The sequence below is a fragment of the Ochotona curzoniae genome, unplaced genomic scaffold (assembly GCF_017591425.1).
Source record: "Ochotona curzoniae isolate NIBS_2020 unplaced genomic scaffold, NIBS_Ocur_1.0 contig_430, whole genome shotgun sequence".
NCBI classification, from domain to species: Eukaryota; Metazoa; Chordata; class Mammalia; order Lagomorpha; family Ochotonidae; genus Ochotona; species Ochotona curzoniae.
The window spans coordinates 24,828,944-24,848,209 of NW_024466219.1; the positions used below are offsets into that span (position 1 = coordinate 24,828,944).

At 35.6% G+C, this 19,266-nt stretch overlaps 1 protein-coding gene across 1 annotated transcript in view; it reads left to right on the forward strand.

Moving 5' to 3' along the window:
• Positions 1–19,266, forward strand: part of SPATA17 (spermatogenesis associated 17) — a 151,045-nt gene that overhangs the window by 102,518 nt on the left and 29,261 nt on the right. The window contains exon 9 of the mRNA XM_040985313.1: positions 4,680–4,815. Within this exon, the coding sequence (XP_040841247.1) occupies positions 4,680–4,815 (136 nt within the window). The remainder of the gene's footprint in view (positions 1–4,679; positions 4,816–19,266) is intronic.

Sequence of the window (19,266 nt, forward strand, 5' to 3'; positions counted from 1 at the left end):
TGAAGTTTCTGTTGCTTTTTCTTCCTTGTACCACTGACCATTACCATCCAGATCTAAAACCCCTTGTTAATTTATTATACTTTTAAATTCAGATTCCTCAAAAGGTATGCATTTTGCTAAATTCTTATCATCAAATTGGACCACCCAACACACAGGCATTTAGCAATGTCTTAAATCAGTGACTGTTAGATATACTGCAGCTGTGATCTGGGGAAAGGCTGTCACATTCACATCATATAAAATACAATAACAGAATAGGCTGAGAACACGGATTTCTTTTTTTCCAGATTGAGGAGAGCAGAGAGTAGGAAGATTCTCCAATTCCCTGATTTGTTGGCTTCTGACTGGGTTGACAAGTTAGGTGGTGATGTACTTACTTAGCTAAGCAACAGATAAAGGAAGCATTTCAGGTTTAATAATATGGAGAATTTGGATATGAGTTTAATTTTGGAACGTCTCTGAGTCCCCTAGTTTGTATCTAGGCAAATATTCCTAATAAGTACTTGAAAATACTATTGTTGAGTTAGGTAAGTTAGTGTCATGGGAATAGTTAAAACTTTGGTGGTAAATAAATCTCCCAGAAAGAAAGTATAGAGAGGACAGATAGAAATGCACATTTCTGGCAATCACTTTAATATTGGAGCAGTATTAGCTTTTAAGATTGCTTAAATGCATCACCATAATGCTTAAAATTATATAAATTCCTCGTCTCAAGCACAGAGAGTTTGTCTCAATAGCTGTTTTTGGTTAAAAAAAATATACCCAGGTGATTCGAATGCACAGTTCAGATGAAGAATCATTAAAATACTGACAGAAAATGATTTGTCAATGAAGAAACAGTGAATACTAAAAACATAAGAGATATTGTGTAATTCATGGGAGAATTTTCTGCAAGAAGCAGACGTATTGCTTAACACAGAGTTGAATTTCCATATGCCATGTGAATGTCCAGATGTCATATGTACACTTACACATGTGTTATATATACATGTATATTTGATGTTGGTTTGATTTTCTAATATTTTATGTTTTGTTTTAATTGAGAGATATTCATACAGCCCAAACTCACTAATCAACTCCACAATGGCTGGCGCTAGACCAGGGATAAATCCCAATCCAAGAATGGAAACCAGTATCCCACATGAATGACAGCAACCCAGTGACTTAAACCATCACTGCTGTCTCCAGTACTTGCTGGGAATCTGGGATCCACAGCTCGAGCCAAAACTGGAACCCAAATGGGACAAGAATACGTCATCATTGAGTAAATGCTCACTGCAGATTTTATTTTATTACTAAATCTTAAAATAGCACTTAGAATCAGTGTCTGTCAGTATCTATCTAAAAAGAGTGAGAGAAAGAGAATGAATCTTTGCCACATTTACAATTTCATGAAAATAACTGTGAGTGGATGATTTCACAAGCTTCTCAGTAATTTGATATATAATGATCTATCAGGACCCTAGAAATCATTGAGAGAGTTAGTACTTATAAATTCTATTGAGGTTTTAAGCGAGTAGCTTGTGAGCTCTAGGTACCTCCAGTGTATTGCACTGCGATAACAGTTTTATAAAAATTAAATTAACTGAGAAGTAATTAGACTTTAAGTGTAACTTACTATTTATAGGTAACAAATTCTTGATGGCCTTAGACATTAGAAAAGCCATAGAAATGTATGATGGGATCCAAGAACAACCCTGACACCCTCTTAAAAGGAGGTTGTGTGTACAGTGCAGGAGGGGATCTCAGGGTGAAACAGGAGGATAATAGGAGGTCTGTATCCTAGTCCTGGAGGTATCCGGAGGCGCCCCAAGTGCTTTTGCCACAAAAGCAATGGATATTTCGTCGAGGATTGTCAGTATGGACACCAAGAACCACATCCCGACTGCCTAGGAGATCACAGGAAATATGAATGCCCTTGGAGGCAGAGAACTCTGAGGTCACTCATTTCCTATTGGATCCCCCACATGGGATGGTAGCAGCCCCAAACCCTCTCATAGGGTCTGTTGACATTGGAACTACAGCCAGGAGCACCGGGTGGTACTCAGAGATAAAAGGGTTGTAAATCTCCTTTAGGACTCAGGAGAGGATCTTTCTCTAGTCCTTATCTAGTTCTAGCTGTGACTTTCCAGGCCCATTAGAAGGAAGCTGAATTATAAGCAGAGCACCCAAGGCCCTAATCAACACACCAACATGGAATGCTGGTGTCACAAACTGCAGCTTAAGCTGCTAACAACCCCCCCCCCCCGCCCAGTGCTGACCTAATTTTCAATACTTTTTTAAAAATATATATTTATTTATTTATTTATTTGAGAGAATCACAAAGAGAAAGGGAGAGACAGAGAGAGAGAGAGAGAGATCTTTCATTCACTGGTTCATTCCCAAGATGGCTGCAATGGACAGGAATAAGCCAAGCCAAACCCAGGAGCAAGGAGCTTCCTCTGGGTTTCCCATGTAGGTGGGAAACCCACCTGGGTCATCATCTTCTGCTTTTCCCAGGCTATTATCAGAGAGCTGGTTCAGATGTGGAATGCCGATCAGCGGCTATATGCAATGCTTGTGTCACAGCCAGTTGTTTTACCTGCTCCACCACAATGCCAACCCCCTACACTTCACCTAATTCACTTATATTCTTACATCTAATTCACTAATATTCATTTTTCCCTTTTGTTGACACCTGCATTCTTTACACTTAACTACCATGGGGCTGAGTCCTGTACTGTCAATATTGCTGAAATGGTGCATGCATTTTAAATTGTGAATTGTACCCTAAGCACAAAATACTTCATGTATTAAATATTTTTGAAATCTCCATGAAGGCTATGTTCATCCATTAAGGATATCTGTAGAATTCTTATCCCAGTTTGCTTCTCACTTTATTAACATCTCTTCAACAACATGTTTACTGATCTAAACAGTGGAGCATACTATGTTTGAAAATATTTCTGTTAGTATTAATGAGCTATATGTTAGGAATACATGGAAATTTACATGGTTGATGCATACAGTGAATTTTTTTTTCATTTCTTCTATTGAAGAGTACGGTAAAGAGCTCTTATTTATTTGCTTACCTTTTTCTCAGACTAGTCTGTATTAGGAAGAACAAATACTTAGCATTGTATGGCTCTTCTTTTGTAAGACCGGGCATTTGGCTGGGTTTCTTTTTTTTCATGAGAACTAACTTTATTTTTATCATACATATAAAAGCATTAAATATGTCTCATTTCAAATATAACTGACAAATAACTTTTGCATTTCAATTAAATGTTTTTTCAAAGTGCTTTATCTTTAAAAAGCCTGTGACTAATATGAAGTGACTCACCTGAAAATGAGACTGGGCATGAATTTGTAATAACCCAGCTATCAAAATGTTAAATTTTACTGTTATTTAGTTTTTTAATAATGATTAACATGTTAGAGTCTAAGAGTAATTTTTGAGCGGGTACACTTTAAAACATGAAATTTTCTTATATCTTATTCATTAGATTAAATTGAATTTTCCTTGTCTGTGGTTTCTGTTTTAATTCCTTTACTAACCCTTTCCAAATGTTCAAATCATGCTGTCTTTTCAAATTACATTTGCAGAACAGAATATAAATTTCTTTGCCTTAATTAATTATAAGGTTTTATTTCTATTCTTTCTTTACTTATGTTAAGTAACTTGCTCTGTTTGGATGTTCCACAGCTCTTAATATGTACTCTTATTTGAGATAGAATGTTAATAAAGGTTCTGGGATGATACTTCCCTCCCACAACTGTGTCCCTGATAAAACTAGAAAGGCTTATCTTTGTTGTGTTAATGACAGATGTAACAGTCTGCTCAGAGGCTAGCATCTTTATTAATATAATCTTTTGCGCATGTGCTAAACTTCTGCTGTAAGAAGAGGAATCCACTTCTCTGTTAATGACTTGGGAAATGCTGTGGAAGATGGCTCAAGTGTTTGGTCCTCTGCCACCAGCATGGGAGACCCAGCTTTGGCCTGGCCCATGATTGACCATTTACAGGCATCTTGGAAGTGAGCCAGCAGATGGAAGATCCATCTCTGTCTCTACTCCTCTCTCTGTAACTCTTTCAAATAAATAAATAGTATTTTTTAAAAAGTTCTTGCTGTACTTAATTAGATGATACATATGACAATTTTGGCAGATTATAATGCGTAGTAAGTGTTTGTTGAACCTCAACTTTATTTTTTCATAGTCTGAATTGCCTAAGTTACTTTCCTTTGTGTATTTTGCCATCCTGTTTCATAATTAATCATTTTTACTGGCATGGTAAACTTTGAGTTTTTTGATATCTTTAATTCATAAGTGTATTTTTAACATTTATATTTATAATATATTTGAGATGAAATTCTGTGAAAAAATCTCAGTATTTCAATTTTCAGGACAGGATAATAAGCATTCATAGATGTTACTCACACTCAGAGGCAGTGTCAGAGTAGGTAAAATAGATTTCAGGTATTCTGGCTTTAAACCATCCATTATTTTCTGTATTTTATTTAGCGTTGTGTGTTAAATTTTAAATAAATTAAATAAATTTGAAGTAAAATAAATAAATTTAAATATAATAAACACATTTTAACTCCTTGTTAAAATTTATTTTGTTGAAATGAACTACATCTAGAAATGAAATACTTTCAGGAATGAAATTAACCATATTAACTAAAATGTTCTTTCAGGTTTTTACCATTTTCTTCCTATCATAAAAATGAAAAGTACATTCCATCAATGCATGCATCCAGCAAGTATGGCCCTGAGTCGTGGGGGACACAACATTTTCGAACAGAAAATCCTAAGAAATGGATCTGTAATAAGGTGAGCTCATGAAAGATTTTAAAATTACTCTGTTTTCGAAAGGCTAATTACAATGAAGACCTTTACAAAATAAATGCAATTTGTAAAATAAGTCAGATCCAAAAATACTACTAACCTGTTGTTTTTTGATATGTGGTAGTTGTACATCTCACACACACATATGCATTTAATGTACATGAGAAAAATTGACATCTTGTGACTTGACTGTTGTTGTGAAACTTGTTTTTATATCTGTAGGACAGTGGTCATTTCTCTTTTTACTTGTAGAACTCTTAAGAGCATTAAGCTTGTGATTAATGCATTAAATTCAAAGTATGTTATTGAAAAAGATTGAAGGAAATTAAGGAGGAAGGAAGGAAAGAGAAGGAGGGAAATACAATTATATTCTTAGAATCGTATCTATGAAATACCCAAAATATATGAAAGTATTAATATGCCTTGTGTATATTAATAAATTTAAAAATACAAAACAAAAAGCACCTAAGTATGCAGTGAATTTTCACTAAGGGAACCTGCCCTCATCAGGGGACAGAGCCCTGCCACATCAAGTCACACCCTTCAGCCCAAGGATAGTCTAATGTTTGTCACCAAAGGTGATTTCTATGTTCACATGTTCTACAAAGACAAATATTCAAGAGGTGCAAGCACACTTCTCCTTCATGTAATGCTTACCAAGTGTACCTATGGTAAATTAGCTTCCACAGCTGCACATATGATTGTCTGAAACATAACAATTTATCCTCCCACTATTCATAGATGTTTGAGTTGGCATGTGTTCCTAAAAGTGTAAAACTTTTTCCAATGGTTATGTAATAATTTTTAATATAGTTGTTGTTTACTACAATATAGTTTTGTAGGCGTAGGAATTATTTTGTTTGCAAGTCATGTACAAACAGTTTGGAAAGCAACTTTGCTAAGGGTTTTAGCTGTCTCATGTCTTTGTCACCACTTTGTATTGTATGTCTTATTTTTAGCCATTCTAAAGAGTGTGTAATGGGGCCTTGTGATTTTAATTTTATTGAGCTTAATAAAGTTGAATTACTTTTCAGGGGCTCATTGACCATATGAACATCCTTAATTTTTTTAATGTGAGAGTTACCTTATATACTCATCAAACGCTTTTGCATCTTACAAAAATTTTTAAATTATTTTGCAGCTGTTTTGTGTAAAGATAGCACAACTGACCTACTGTCAATAGAGATTTCAGCATTTTGTTCCTCAGAGAATTGTATTGTTAGATGTTTATGTAAATAGATGGGATGAGAAATTGCTGTGTAATAACATAGATGAAATGATGTGCAGCATAAATTTAACATTGCATATAACGGGGTTACCCTTCCATTTCCTTGAAGAATAGTGGGCCAGGCCATGGAATCTAAGAAGTCCCATCTATAGTTTCATGTTGTACTTTTTGTGTTTCCTTTAGTTTAAATTGGCACTCTTGCTGCTGCTATTGTAATACTGCTGCAGGTTCCTGTTGCTATGACTGTCAAGTTCCCGATTGCACTCATTATGTCTTTACTCGCCTGATATTACTCAAAAACTTTTCCCAGGCACTTGGACTAATAAAGTAGGCAAGATATTGTTTCTATCATGGTATATAATTAGGTTCCTTTTTTGTAGAGTGTTGCTGTTTTAGTTCAAAACGTATCACTTACAGGATATTGTATAATATCATTTAGTGTTAATCCCAAAATGCACCATCTGTAATATAATTGGGTTATTATATAACTTCAGTTGATGTTGTCCCTGAAAGGCCATCAGCGATATAGTCAAAATACAGATTAGAACTCACTGTATGAATGGGGGCGGGGAGGGTACAGTTCTCAGTTCCTCCCTTGTGCTAGGTTACATCTGCAACATGGCATGGATCTTTTAGCATGCATCCATATACATGTGTGTATAAACACATTTACCTTTGGGCTATAAATAGGAAAAATGAAATATTTAAGCAGTAGAAAGGAAACCATATTATTATCTAAGGACATTCCTGAGACAACTTATTTTTCCAAAAAGTGCTGTTATCACAATTGTACTGTTATTTTGTCCCAAATTTAAACACTGTGACTCACTGAATTCTATATTTTCTAGAAAGCATATAAAACATGTTTACTTATTTCTTTTTATTTTATTTAAAAGGCAGAAATCTATCTTAGCTAGAGATAGTGAGAAATCCACCTGCTGTTCACTGCTCAACTGCCTGCCAGAGCCAGGCGAAAGCAGGAACCTGTGATTTCATCCTGATCTCCCATATGCATTGCAAGGACCCAAACTCATGGACTGTCATCTGCTCCTTTTCAGGATATATTTTAGTAGAAAGCTGGATTGGAAACAGAGCCATAACTGAAGCACTGTGTGTAAAAATGTAATAATAATATAAATAAATAAATGGATGCTTTGAAAAAGCATGTTTGAAAAATTCTAAATATAAATTTAATTATTTAATTTCATGCTTTGAATATGCATAATGTACTATATTTGCAATGCATTCTGTATTTGGCATAAACAGCTTTGGCTTTTGTGCACTCTCATCATTCTATTGGATTCTAGAAAATGTTCATCTTTTAGCATGCGTCCATATACATGTGTGTATAAACACATTTACCTTTGGGCTATATATAGGAAAAATGAAATATTTAAGCAGTAGAAAGGAAACCATATTATTATCTAAGGACATTCCTGAGACAACTTATTTTTCCAAAAAGTGCTGTTATCACAATTGTACTGTTATTTTGTCCCAGTGCTTCTTCCTAGTTCCTTGTAACAGACTCCTTTTGTATACTCTGACATACGCAGAAAGTATTCATTTACCTAAATATAATGAACAACTTTATGGAAATATAGATACTACAATTACTCACCCCCCTCCCCTTTTTAAGGATTTTTAAAAATATATTTGAAAAGGAGAAACAGCAAGATCTATCTCACAACTGCTGGTTACTTCCCAAAGAGCCACAATGACCAGTGCTGGGCCAGGTTGAAGTCAGGAGTCAAGAGTTTCTTCTGGATGTCACATGTGGGTGGCAGGGCCCAGGGACTTTCGCCATCTTCCACTACTCTCAGGCACATTAGCAGGAAGCTGGATTTGAAGTGGAGCAGCTAGGTCTTAAACCGGGACTCATATGGGATACTGGCACCGTATGCTGTGCTTAACCTATTGAGCTACCTTGCTACCCTTGGATACTTTCTGACAAGAAAAATCATCTATCTTTTTTTGATTGTGGAGTAACCATTATGTGTGTCTTTATAGTTTTAGGATGCTTATATACTTAAGAAAGTTAACCACAAGTTCTCGGTCCTCCTAACTCAATAAAAACTGTAGCATAATATTAAATGTCAATTTGCATTCCTTCCTTCCTTTGTAATCTCTGTGGCTTTTTTTCCTTCTTCATTTCCTCCCTTGTTTCCTTATTTCTCCCCATCTTCCTCCTTATCGCTTCATATACCTTTATTAAATAATGTATCCTGATATAACCAATGTAATCTATATAGTAAAAAGGTTGGCATTTGTTTATTGGTAAAATATGGGAATTATTTTTAAATATTTTATTTTTTACTCATTTTTAAATGACTTGGGTGAGACTTACACCCAACAAGTTAATAAACGGAGGCGTATTTTTCTTTAGTAGTTTTATGTTTTTCAAATGACTTAATGAACTTTTTATTTCATTGAGCAACAGAGAAAGAGCTCCCATCCACTGGTTTACTCCCTAAATGTCTGTGAGTCTTGACCTGGGCTGGGGTCAGACCTGTTAAATCGAAACTCGATCCAGGTCTCTCATATGGACATCAAGAACCAATCACTGCAGACATTTCCACTGCCTTCTGGGGTCATCATTTCTGTACTAAACCCACGCACTAAGCCCATATACTCCACCAGTATGAAATGCAGGTGTCATTGCCAGGTTCTTACCCACTGTGCCAAATGCCTGTCCCCCAAAAGGTGTTTTTCAGCTTCTGGATCCTAGAGACCAGTGGTTATTTACTATTAGTGCATTAAAGAGAGTCTTGTGGAGTAGGCTGGAGTAATTAGATGCAAAATTTGGAAGAAAGAAAGGGCAAACATGAAATTATGTCTGTGGGATAATAGGAAATTTATACATACTTAACTGAATGTAAAATTTAGTGGAATGTAGTGGACCGATTTCTGTTAAGAACCAGTTCAATTAAGTATTTCTGGCTCCCATAGTCCAACCTTTTCATCAGATTTTAATATTGTTTATATGGAAAACCTTTTCCCATCATTTTTAAACATGAGAATTATAGTGTTTAAATGGTTTGTTAGGCAGTTGCATTGAATATTTATTTGTAGAAAATCAAATGTTAACTCAATATGTACTCTGATCATATTTCAACAAGCAAATTGATATATAAATATAATTTTTTGTTTTAATTTCAATGCATCGATCAGAAGAGCACTATGCAAAGAAACCACAAAGTCAGGAAACAGAACAAATACTATTGTTTTCACTAAAAGTATAAAAATCAATAACAAAATAGCATAAAGTAGTGTAGAATTTACTTGAGAAATGAAATCAATTAAATATTTATATTCATATGATTTGCTTCTTTGATCTATTAAATTGTTAGAATCTAAGTTTCCATCTGTAACGATTAATCCTTTTATGTCCAGGTAAATACTTTTAATTCATAAATACTTCATTGTGCTGATCTCAATTTTTAAAATGGATGTGAAATTAAGTTGGAGTATGTTAGTCACCATTATTTTCATCTATTTTGATAGATCTAAAAAGAGTTTAGCAATGAAAAAATTCAGTGTACTAAAAGCATCCTTTTGGTTGTCAAAACACTCACAAATGCTCATATTTACTGCAGCAGAAATGATAGAGGTCTTTATCTGAATTGGGATAATATCCGTGTGCATTTTAGACAACTGATTTCAAAGGAACCACCTCATCTTTCCTGATGGCAAAATCCAGGAAAACTCTTAAGATGATTCCTGTTTGTAGAGTCTTTCATCCTCTGCCGTATTATGGGTGAATTACAGCTGTAGAGCAGTTGTTGTTATCTTCATGTGCATTTTGATCCTAAACAGAATTTTATAAGCTACAAAGCATAAAAATATCCAGTACTCCAAAGAATTAATTTAGAGAACCTAAGCATATTGCACAGAACATAAAGTTGACCTTTACTGTCTACAGCTTTTGGAATGGAGTGGGATGTGGAACACATCATAGATTTAATGTGGCAGATCGTTGTCTGCAGAAACTTGGGTGGGACTGTGACTGCTTGCCCATTGCACCCGGTGATTGAATCTGCTGTCACCAGCATCCTGATAATAATGAGCATTCAGCTTAACGACCGTGATTATGATTATCATAATTGATGTGCAAGTGCAGTGTGTGGGGATCATTACAGCTGAACTGTACAGCAGAGAAACATGCTTCAGTTATGGATAATTTTACTTTTATGCATTGATTAGGATAAAATATGCCTTTCTATTTAAACAAACCGGCTTTCTATAATTTTAAAAATCTTTTAGTACAGTTGATTGATGATTATGCATTTACTGAAAACCAGCCCCTTACATTTGTTTGTTTTGTGTGGTTTCATTTCATTAGTAAATGTAAACAATTAAATAATTAGGTGTAATTATGGGAAAATATTTTGCTTATGGGGATTGCCTCCAAATAGTCAAAGATTCAGTTTAAATGTGCTCTGTCACTTTTGCTGTCTTTCCAGTATGCCAGGGACTCAGATTCTTCCATTTCTTGCCAACCCCTCACCCATTTCAATCACCCTTGCTTTTCCTAAAGTAATGTGGGCTGTAGGGATAGTACATTTTTTTTACAAATTATATTAAATAACTATAGTTGTATTTGCACATGTTTATTTATGTATATATATATGTACTCTCATCAACTATGCATTTTGAAAAATTGGAAAATATGCACATTGCATTGTTTATTCAAATCATGTCTGCTATGTAGAATAATTTGAAGATGTAATATCAAAACATAAACTTGCACTGTTTGCTTTATATCACTCTTATTTCTGATCATATTGTGAGTTTTTAAGTAATTTTTAATATGTATTTTAAAATTGCTCCAGCAGTTTTATATTTAAATTTTAACTTGTGAATGAAAATAACACGAACACCAATATATCCAAATTTTCCAACTATTAGCACTGATTCAATTTTCATTTCCACTTCAGTATTCAATTTGAGTGATGAATATTATACTAGAACGAAATCTTTTATCATGATTTTTATAGTTTTCCTATAAAAGTTTTCTTCTGAGAGTTCTTATTTCCAATGTGATTTTTTTTTTAACTTTGTCAAAAGTTCCCCTTGGAAGTTATCTTCTTAGTGTCAACACTTCTCTCCATAGTTGAGGACAGAGTGGAGAGAGAGGAAAGAGAGAGAGAGGAGAGGAGAAATGAGATTATTAGGGCTGTAGCTGAGAGAGTTTGATGAAGAGCCTGGAGATTAAGCTGGGAAGAATGCTGTAGTACATGTCTAGACCCTCTAACCCATCCTAAGCATTGCAGTTTCATTCTAATGGATTGAAAGATTTAAGCAAGGATTGGAAAGCTGAAATGTTTGATTGAGAAAGATCATTCTGAGGGCAGTATCAATAACATGTTTCAGAGGAGTTAGAATAAAGGAAAAAGAGGCCAGATAGGAGGAATAGCCTAGACGAAATTTAATGCTAATTTGTTCAAAAGAGTGACAGTTGATATTCAGAGTTGTGAACTAAGTTTGAAACTATTAAGAATACAAATATTTTTCATCTAAATTTTTAACACATTAAGTTGAATGGCAGTAAGACAAAAAGAGAGATAGAGAAAGATCTCTCATGCACTGGTTTACTCCTCCAAATGCCTGCAGTGGTGAGAACTGGGACTGATGCCAGGAACAAATCCAGGTTTCTCAAGTAAATGGTAAGAATTCAGTTAACTGATCTTGGAATTGCTGGCTGTCAGAACCTGCCTTGGCAAGAGATTGAAGACAGCAAGCAGAGCCAGCTATTAAAACCAGGCATTCTACAATGAGATATAGATGTCTTAACTGCTGGGCTAAATGCCCTTCACATATGATTCAAAACTTGAAAATGAATTGGACAGGGTAGATTTTCTGCAAGAGACAGTAGGTTATAATTATACTACTCGACTGGATTGGAGAAAGAATCAGAGGAATAACTTTAGGGATATTCATAGAGAAGAAATCTTGAGTTCAATTTTGGTTATGTTTGACTTAGAGGTGGCTTTGAGTTAAACAATTGGAGATGTCAAATAGATGGCTGAATATCAGGAAGCTCACTGCTTAGTCAATATAATAGTATTGACTACAATTACAAAATTTAGTATATTTGGTCCACAAGTAAGGGAAACCATGAAAGTAAATTAAATAGCTAGGATTATGTATGCAGAATAAAAAGTCAGGGCAGCTATGAAGGATTTTGAGCAGTGCCGATATTTAATGGCCATTTGGAGGAGGATGAACCTGCATAGGAGGTAGGTAAATGTGAAAGAAGTCAAAGAAAGATAATGCAGTAAGAAGCACGGAGTGATGAGCCATGCCAAATGATGCCACGAAGTCAAATACGATGAGTATTGGAAAAGCCCCATAGATTTAGCAAAAATGAAGGTCGCTAGTTTCTTAGCAGGAGCCAATTCAATGACCATATGGGAAACTAAGATGGGAGGGAGCTATGAATGGAATGGGGGATGGAAATAATGAGTGTATATGATAATTTTACTCATTTTCGCTACAAGAAGAAGAAGTATTGAGCATTAGTTGCAGGTACTTGACAAAATCTAATTTCTTGAAAGATGCAAGATTTTCAGCATAAAAAAATGCCATCTTGTGTGGATATTATTATTTAGTCAATTTTGTATGATTTCATACTAACTTATCTTTTAAATTAATCTTTCTAAATTTTTGTATTTGGGAAACGATGCTGAGCGAGCTGTTCTATCACTCAGGCTTTGCTCACAGATTTTTTTTTTTTTTTTTAGAAATAAGATCCTGCTAAGGAACTTATTACTTACTTGAGGTAGTGGTTCTGTATGAAGAGTGATTTTCAAGTTTTGGTAGTGGCTCTTCGGTGTGACAACTGAGTGAAGGATGTTACAGGACTCTAATGGGAGCCAGCCAGGAATTGTGAAATTTCCTAACCTGTACAACAATTAGCTACATAAAATTCAACTTACGTCACTTTTGAAACACTTCAGATTGAAGAATATGCGCATGTTTAGTACTTTGACTCACCTTTCCACGTGACCTGACAATATAAACTCATTTATACTTCCAGCAGTTTGTGTGAATTTTGCTCTCCTTGCAGTCTCATCAACACTAAATGTTGTTTTATCATCACTAAGCTTAAGGGTGAAAATGGTATCTTTGAAGGCTTTCATTGCTTTGGTAACAGCACGTTAACAATATTTTCAGACATTTATTGGTTGCTTTCCCTTTTAAAATCTCCATGTCTGTATCTTTTTTCTACTTTTCTTTTCATGGGTTTATCCTTTTCTTGTATGTGTAATTATATGGTATCTGGAACACTTGGTTCAGATGTATATTTCTTCATTTTTACTACCCTGCTTGGAATTTTCTCATTACAGTGTTATTCTGTTTTACTTTCTACCTCAGGGAAGTTTCTTGGGAAAGAACAGGTTCTTGTCATCTTATGGGTTAGAGTTTATGGTACAGGATAAGTTTGCCCTGTATCTCATGCTTGTGGTGCCTGATCACTTCACTTGTGGAGGAAAGATCGTGTGGTGAGCCATTAATGAGAGAGCAAGAACACGCCCAGAGCCTATGCCCCAGCCCGTCACTAGATTAGTTCTCCACCCTTCATTTCTCAACCATTGACATTGAAACCTCAGAGTCTCAAATAGCTTCATGGATTTTGGAATGAAAAGTCTGCTCAACCCATTACACATCTTACTCATTTTACTGGAAAATAAACAGTTTTGCCTAGAATATGCCTGTAAGGTCTTTCTAAATATGAAATAATTTGCTTATTCTGGTATGTTTAAGATGGTATACATTAATGTGAAATGAATTCTGCTATAATGGTGAGTCAATTACATATTTTTCCAAGTATTATTTACTCATTTTTCCCATGACTGGTGGTGTGACCTAAATGCCCTGTCCAAAACACATGTGAAAATTTAATTGGCATTTTACCAGAGTTAACAGGTGAGACCTGTAGAAGGTGACTAGGCCCTGAGGGCTCCAGCTTTAAGAATGTAAAGGAGTCACTTTCTTATAAAATGCTTCTCTCTTGCTCTTGCTGTGTGATTCACTCTGCAGATGCTGGTGTATTGATATTAAGTTTTCCAGTCTCAAAACTGTGAAATCTAAATTTCTTTCTTTATAAATTGCTGCGTCTATATTCTACCACACAGTAGAAAGTCAACTAAAACAATAAGAAAGTCTTTTGTTTTTATTTTTTATTTCCTTTCATTTTCCTTACTTTGAAATTTTTCTAGATTTTTTTATTATTAACTGCTCGTTTATACCATACTCACTATATATGTATATATGTATGCATGTACAGACTATATACATGCATATTTACAGATGTATATACTTAACATATATAATATATTTACATGTCATTTTAATGTCTAATGCTACCTTTATGTTCCCCTCAAAATGTCCATTATAAGTTCTGTTTTCAAGAATGAATATTAAAATAAACTATACAGAAAACTGATGATTAAAATTAATTTATCTCTATTGATATAAATTTATGTTTTCTGTAAGTTTACATTTTAATGATTATAGTAGTTGAGTGCAGACATTTGCATATACCAAACATTGAGTGTGTAAGGAGAAGCTGTGAAAACTATCAGTTCAGATTTAAATTTATAGATACCATTTCATAACTTTATCTTTCATTTGATTTTATGTCAGATCATTAAAAGCAGATCTTTAAAAATTATTTTTACTAAGTCCCCATGTTGGTCTTTAATATTTTGCCACTTACAGAAAGACAAAGGAAACTAGTAATGACACAGATCATAAAAATGACAGACAAATCCAGCACTTCTTTTAATTTTGTGTTACCTGGCCACTCATGTCACCTTGTATAGTGTGCACTAAGGAGTGCTTAGTACTAAACGAAACATTTACTCAACTCAGAGTTCCATTCATCTGAGTCACACACCCAGCTTCTTGCTTGCAAATGTGCTTAAAGAAATGGTTCCATTGTGAAAAGTTCCAAGTTAATCCACATACATTAATATGCCTAATTTTCTAAATTCTACCTAAAAGCAATCATTTTTGTCTCTGAGCCATTCTTCCCTGAATTGTGTAATTAAATATTCGTAGTCATCTTCACAAACAACAAAAGCCATACTATTGGGCTGATTTTAAGATTGATGCTTTTTCTTTTTAAAAATTATAGAAAATGTGATGTTAACAATAATTCTGTAGTCTTCCATTAAGCTTTTAGTAGTATTCCATATTCTCAGTTTTACAGAGAGAATGATAAAGATCTTCCACTCGCTGGTTCACACCTCAAACAGCCACAACAGTTGAAGCTGTTCCAATATGAAGCCAGAAACCAGTCATTTCTTCCCATTCTCTTATATGGATGCAAGGTCCCAAGGACTTGGTCCTTCCTCTGCTGCATTTGCAAGCCACCCATAGAGAGCTTGATGGGAAGTGGAGCAGCTGCAGCACAAACTGGCACCCATTTGGGATGTCTGCCCTTGGAGGTGGAGGATTAGCCAGTTGAGCCATTGTGAAAGCTCCATAAGATTTATGCTTTTTCCCAACACCAAGGAGACCACGGGGAATTGGACTGCACTTGGAGGCTGAGAACTCTGAGGTCATCCACTCCCTCTTGGAACAACAACATGGGATGGAAGATGCCCAGATCCTCCCTCACAGGATCTCATGTCATCAGAACAATAGGCAGGAGCCCTGAGTAGACTTCAGCAACAGAATAACAGCAAACTTCCTTCAGGACTCGGGAGAGGAGCTTTCTCTGGTCCTTACTCAGCTCCAACTTTGGATCCCCACCCTCTCTTGCAATGACCATCAGGGTTGCTCCGGAGTCCCCCTGCCAAAAAAAAATTACAGTAGACAGAGAACAAGAAAAACTTAGAACCAGACAGGAAACGGTCAGCGTGGACTCAAATATACCTTACTAGGTAGGACACAAAATAAGTTACTCCCCACTAAGGTTTTGAAGATTTCTCTGCACACCCTAAGACTGTTCTGCACCTCAACTGTTGACATATACCTGGTTAGAGTAAGCCAGTTTATACTATCCTAAAATCTGCCAAGTTCAACAAAAATTATGCTTCAACACAATAAACTGCTAAATACTAAAATGAAAATAGACATGAGACAGCTGAATAGTACCCTATAGCCATTTTAAGGTATATAGCAGCCAGTTGTGTATAAACTAAAATTGAAATGTCAATGAAGTAATTACAAGTGGTTAAGAACATGCATTTTTAACATATCAGTTACTCAATACCATGTCAGTTTACTCCATAATGTTGTAAATTGTTGTTAATGTTATGTTGTGGCCTTTAATTGGGCAGGATGATATTCTGCCAGCTCTGCTTTCAGACCAGAATTGGTCTCCCCAAGAAACCGTTGAATGTATCTGGACAGTTAGATGCTGGACTCTATGCTTGATATATGTCTGCAATGAAAGAATCGTGACTGAATTTGAACTGTAATATTGCAACAAGGTGGAGGAATCCGCCATGGGGAGGGTATGAGGAGGGATTGGGGGATCCCCAGAGCCTATGAAACTGTGTCACATAATGCAATGTAATGTAAAAAAAAAAAGAAGTAAATTTTTGTCATTCAAGTGACAGATTGATAACTGTATAAACTCCTCATTAACTTTAGAGTTTCTTTTTAAGTGACTATTACAAGTTCAGCCTGTTATATATAAAATTATAGTCTCACATGTTGAGTTATCAAATGTGAATGGCTAGAGGACTAGAAAGATAATTTGATAGCTTGAGCAGCAGAGCTGACATTGAGGATATCAATTAAATATTTTACATTAATAAAAGGAGTAAAAAGATTTATGCTGTTGGTTGGCAGGATACAAATGTTGACCTTCCTTTATTATTAAATCTATTCCAAGAGCTATTTGCAAAAGGTTTGCTCACAACAATTGGAATATTTAATAAAATCTAATTTTCCTCTTATGTAATTCCTCAGTTGGAAAATGTGGTCCCCTGATGATGATCTAGGGCTTTGAAGAATAAATGGATTCTTAAAAGAAAATTAGATGGCACTTATTATGCTGTCTATCTCACAAAGCATTGTCATTTGTCTGCTGTAGTATAAATGCCTTGCTTTCCTGTCTTTTTCCTTTAATCTCATAACTTTTTTATAAAGCAGCATCAGAGGGAAAATCTGGTTTTACCAGCTTTCAGCTGTTTGCTTTGCTTGTCCCAGAGATGTTCCCCACTTAATACCCCCAATACAGCATTTTGCATTTATGCCCTGGTAACTTCTCTATCCAGCTCCCTATCCAATCACTTATGCCTGATAACTAAGGAGATACTAGTTTTATCCCCTCTTTCCTTACAAAAACTTTTCCTAACTATGGCTCCCAAGTTATACTTGACTAACAAGTTTGGTATTTGAAGATTCAACCCTGACATAAAAATTATGACTTAGATAATATATACAATATCTTGTGGTAAATAAATATAATTCCTGTGTACTTGCTGTATTCGTTATTGTTACATAGTCCTTTAATTATGTCCAGTCAATGTGCTTTCTGTGAATCTATTGCCATTAGGAGAATGAAAGTATGTCCACATATCTTTAACCTCACTAATATAAAATACTGTTTATCACAGCAATAATAAGGAAAAATTAGAATTTACCTTAAACATCTTCTTTCACTTTTTCTCATATACTCATATATACTACTTTTTTATTTTATTTTAGATGATGTTTACATAGCTTATCAGGGTGAGAAGGATGAATTTCGAAACAAATTTTCTGCTTCTTCTTCCTGTTTTGGTGGGCAGGGAAGAGATAAGCAGAGAAGCCAATCCCAGACTCCCAGCTGCCCCAGTCTGGCTTAGTTCTGTTGAACTTGCAGAGTTGTGAACATATATGGACAAGGTGTCATGGAGTGGGGAAAGAAGGGAGGCCAGGAGAGAGCCATCTCTTACATTGAAACCTATAACTGTAATCACTTTCTTTGTGGCAAATGGTTAGAGGGATGCAGGATTGTAAGTGCACTCTGTGTGCATGAACGCGGGGTTATTCACCATTCAGGCTCGCCAGATAGCATCATAAATCCAGCAACCACCTTTCTTCCTTAAACCATTTTGTTTCATGTTCCATTGTTAGATATTTTTTTAATATAGGAAGTCATGTTTAAATACAAAGTGGCAAAACGGAGTTTCAGTGGAATCAGGACAGGGCTGTTTTCTTCAGAAATGATGTGCAAATATCAAGTTAATCATTTCATACATTTTGAACATCTGACTTTTTAGAAATCTGAATGGAGCTATGACTGTTCTCCCTAGAAAATAACATGAATGTACAAATGCAGGCATTTTGCATATAATCAGTGGTACTTTGCTGGAAGCAAAATGTTGGTTTCTGTATAATCCTCAAAGTCTATTTACAAAATTATGTGTGAGAATGAGAACCAGAACTGCTTGAATCTCTAGATACCTGTGCTGTGTCTGAGAGACCAAGCTAGGAGCAGACTGCAGTGCAGGTCTCAAACGTGGAGGGCAGAAACCCAATGGCTTGATCCTGCTGCTGCTTCACTGGGCTTGCCTTAGCCAGGAGTTGCTGTCAGGAGCTAGAGATCTTCATCCAAGAATTTTGAACAGTAAAAAATCGTCAAGATGACATGTAAGGCTTTTTGCATCTAACAGCCAATCAGATGTGTTTCCAAAGATTGTAAGAGCTTACCTGAACACGAAGTTGCAAAATTTTCCTTCCAATTAAAGTTGTGTTCAGTAAATTAAATCTAATCTGTTTGCATTTTGAAGAAATTAGCCTATTAGTTTCCAAAAAGTCTTCATGAAATAGTTTTTGTTATGATGATGGTGTCAGTAGAAACAGATAAAATATGGGTTAGTTTCTTTTTTTTTTTAAGATTTATTTTTATTATTTTTTTTATTGGAAAGGCAGATATACAGAGAGGAGAGACAGAGAGGAAGATCTTCCGTCCGATGATTCACTCCCCAAGTGAGCGCAACGGGCCGATACTATGCCGATCCGAAGCCAGGAGCCTCTTCCGGGTCTCCCATGCGGGTGCAGGTTCCCAAAGCATTGGGTCGTCCTCGACTGCTTTCCCAGGCCACAGGCAGGGAGCTGGAAGGGAAGCGGGGCTGCCGGGATTAGAACCGGCGCCCATATGGGATCCCGGGCGTGCAAGGCGAGGACCTTTAACCACTTGCGCCACCGTGCCGGGCCCAATATGGGTTAGTTTCTTTCAGAAATATCCTGGACCATGTTTAGGG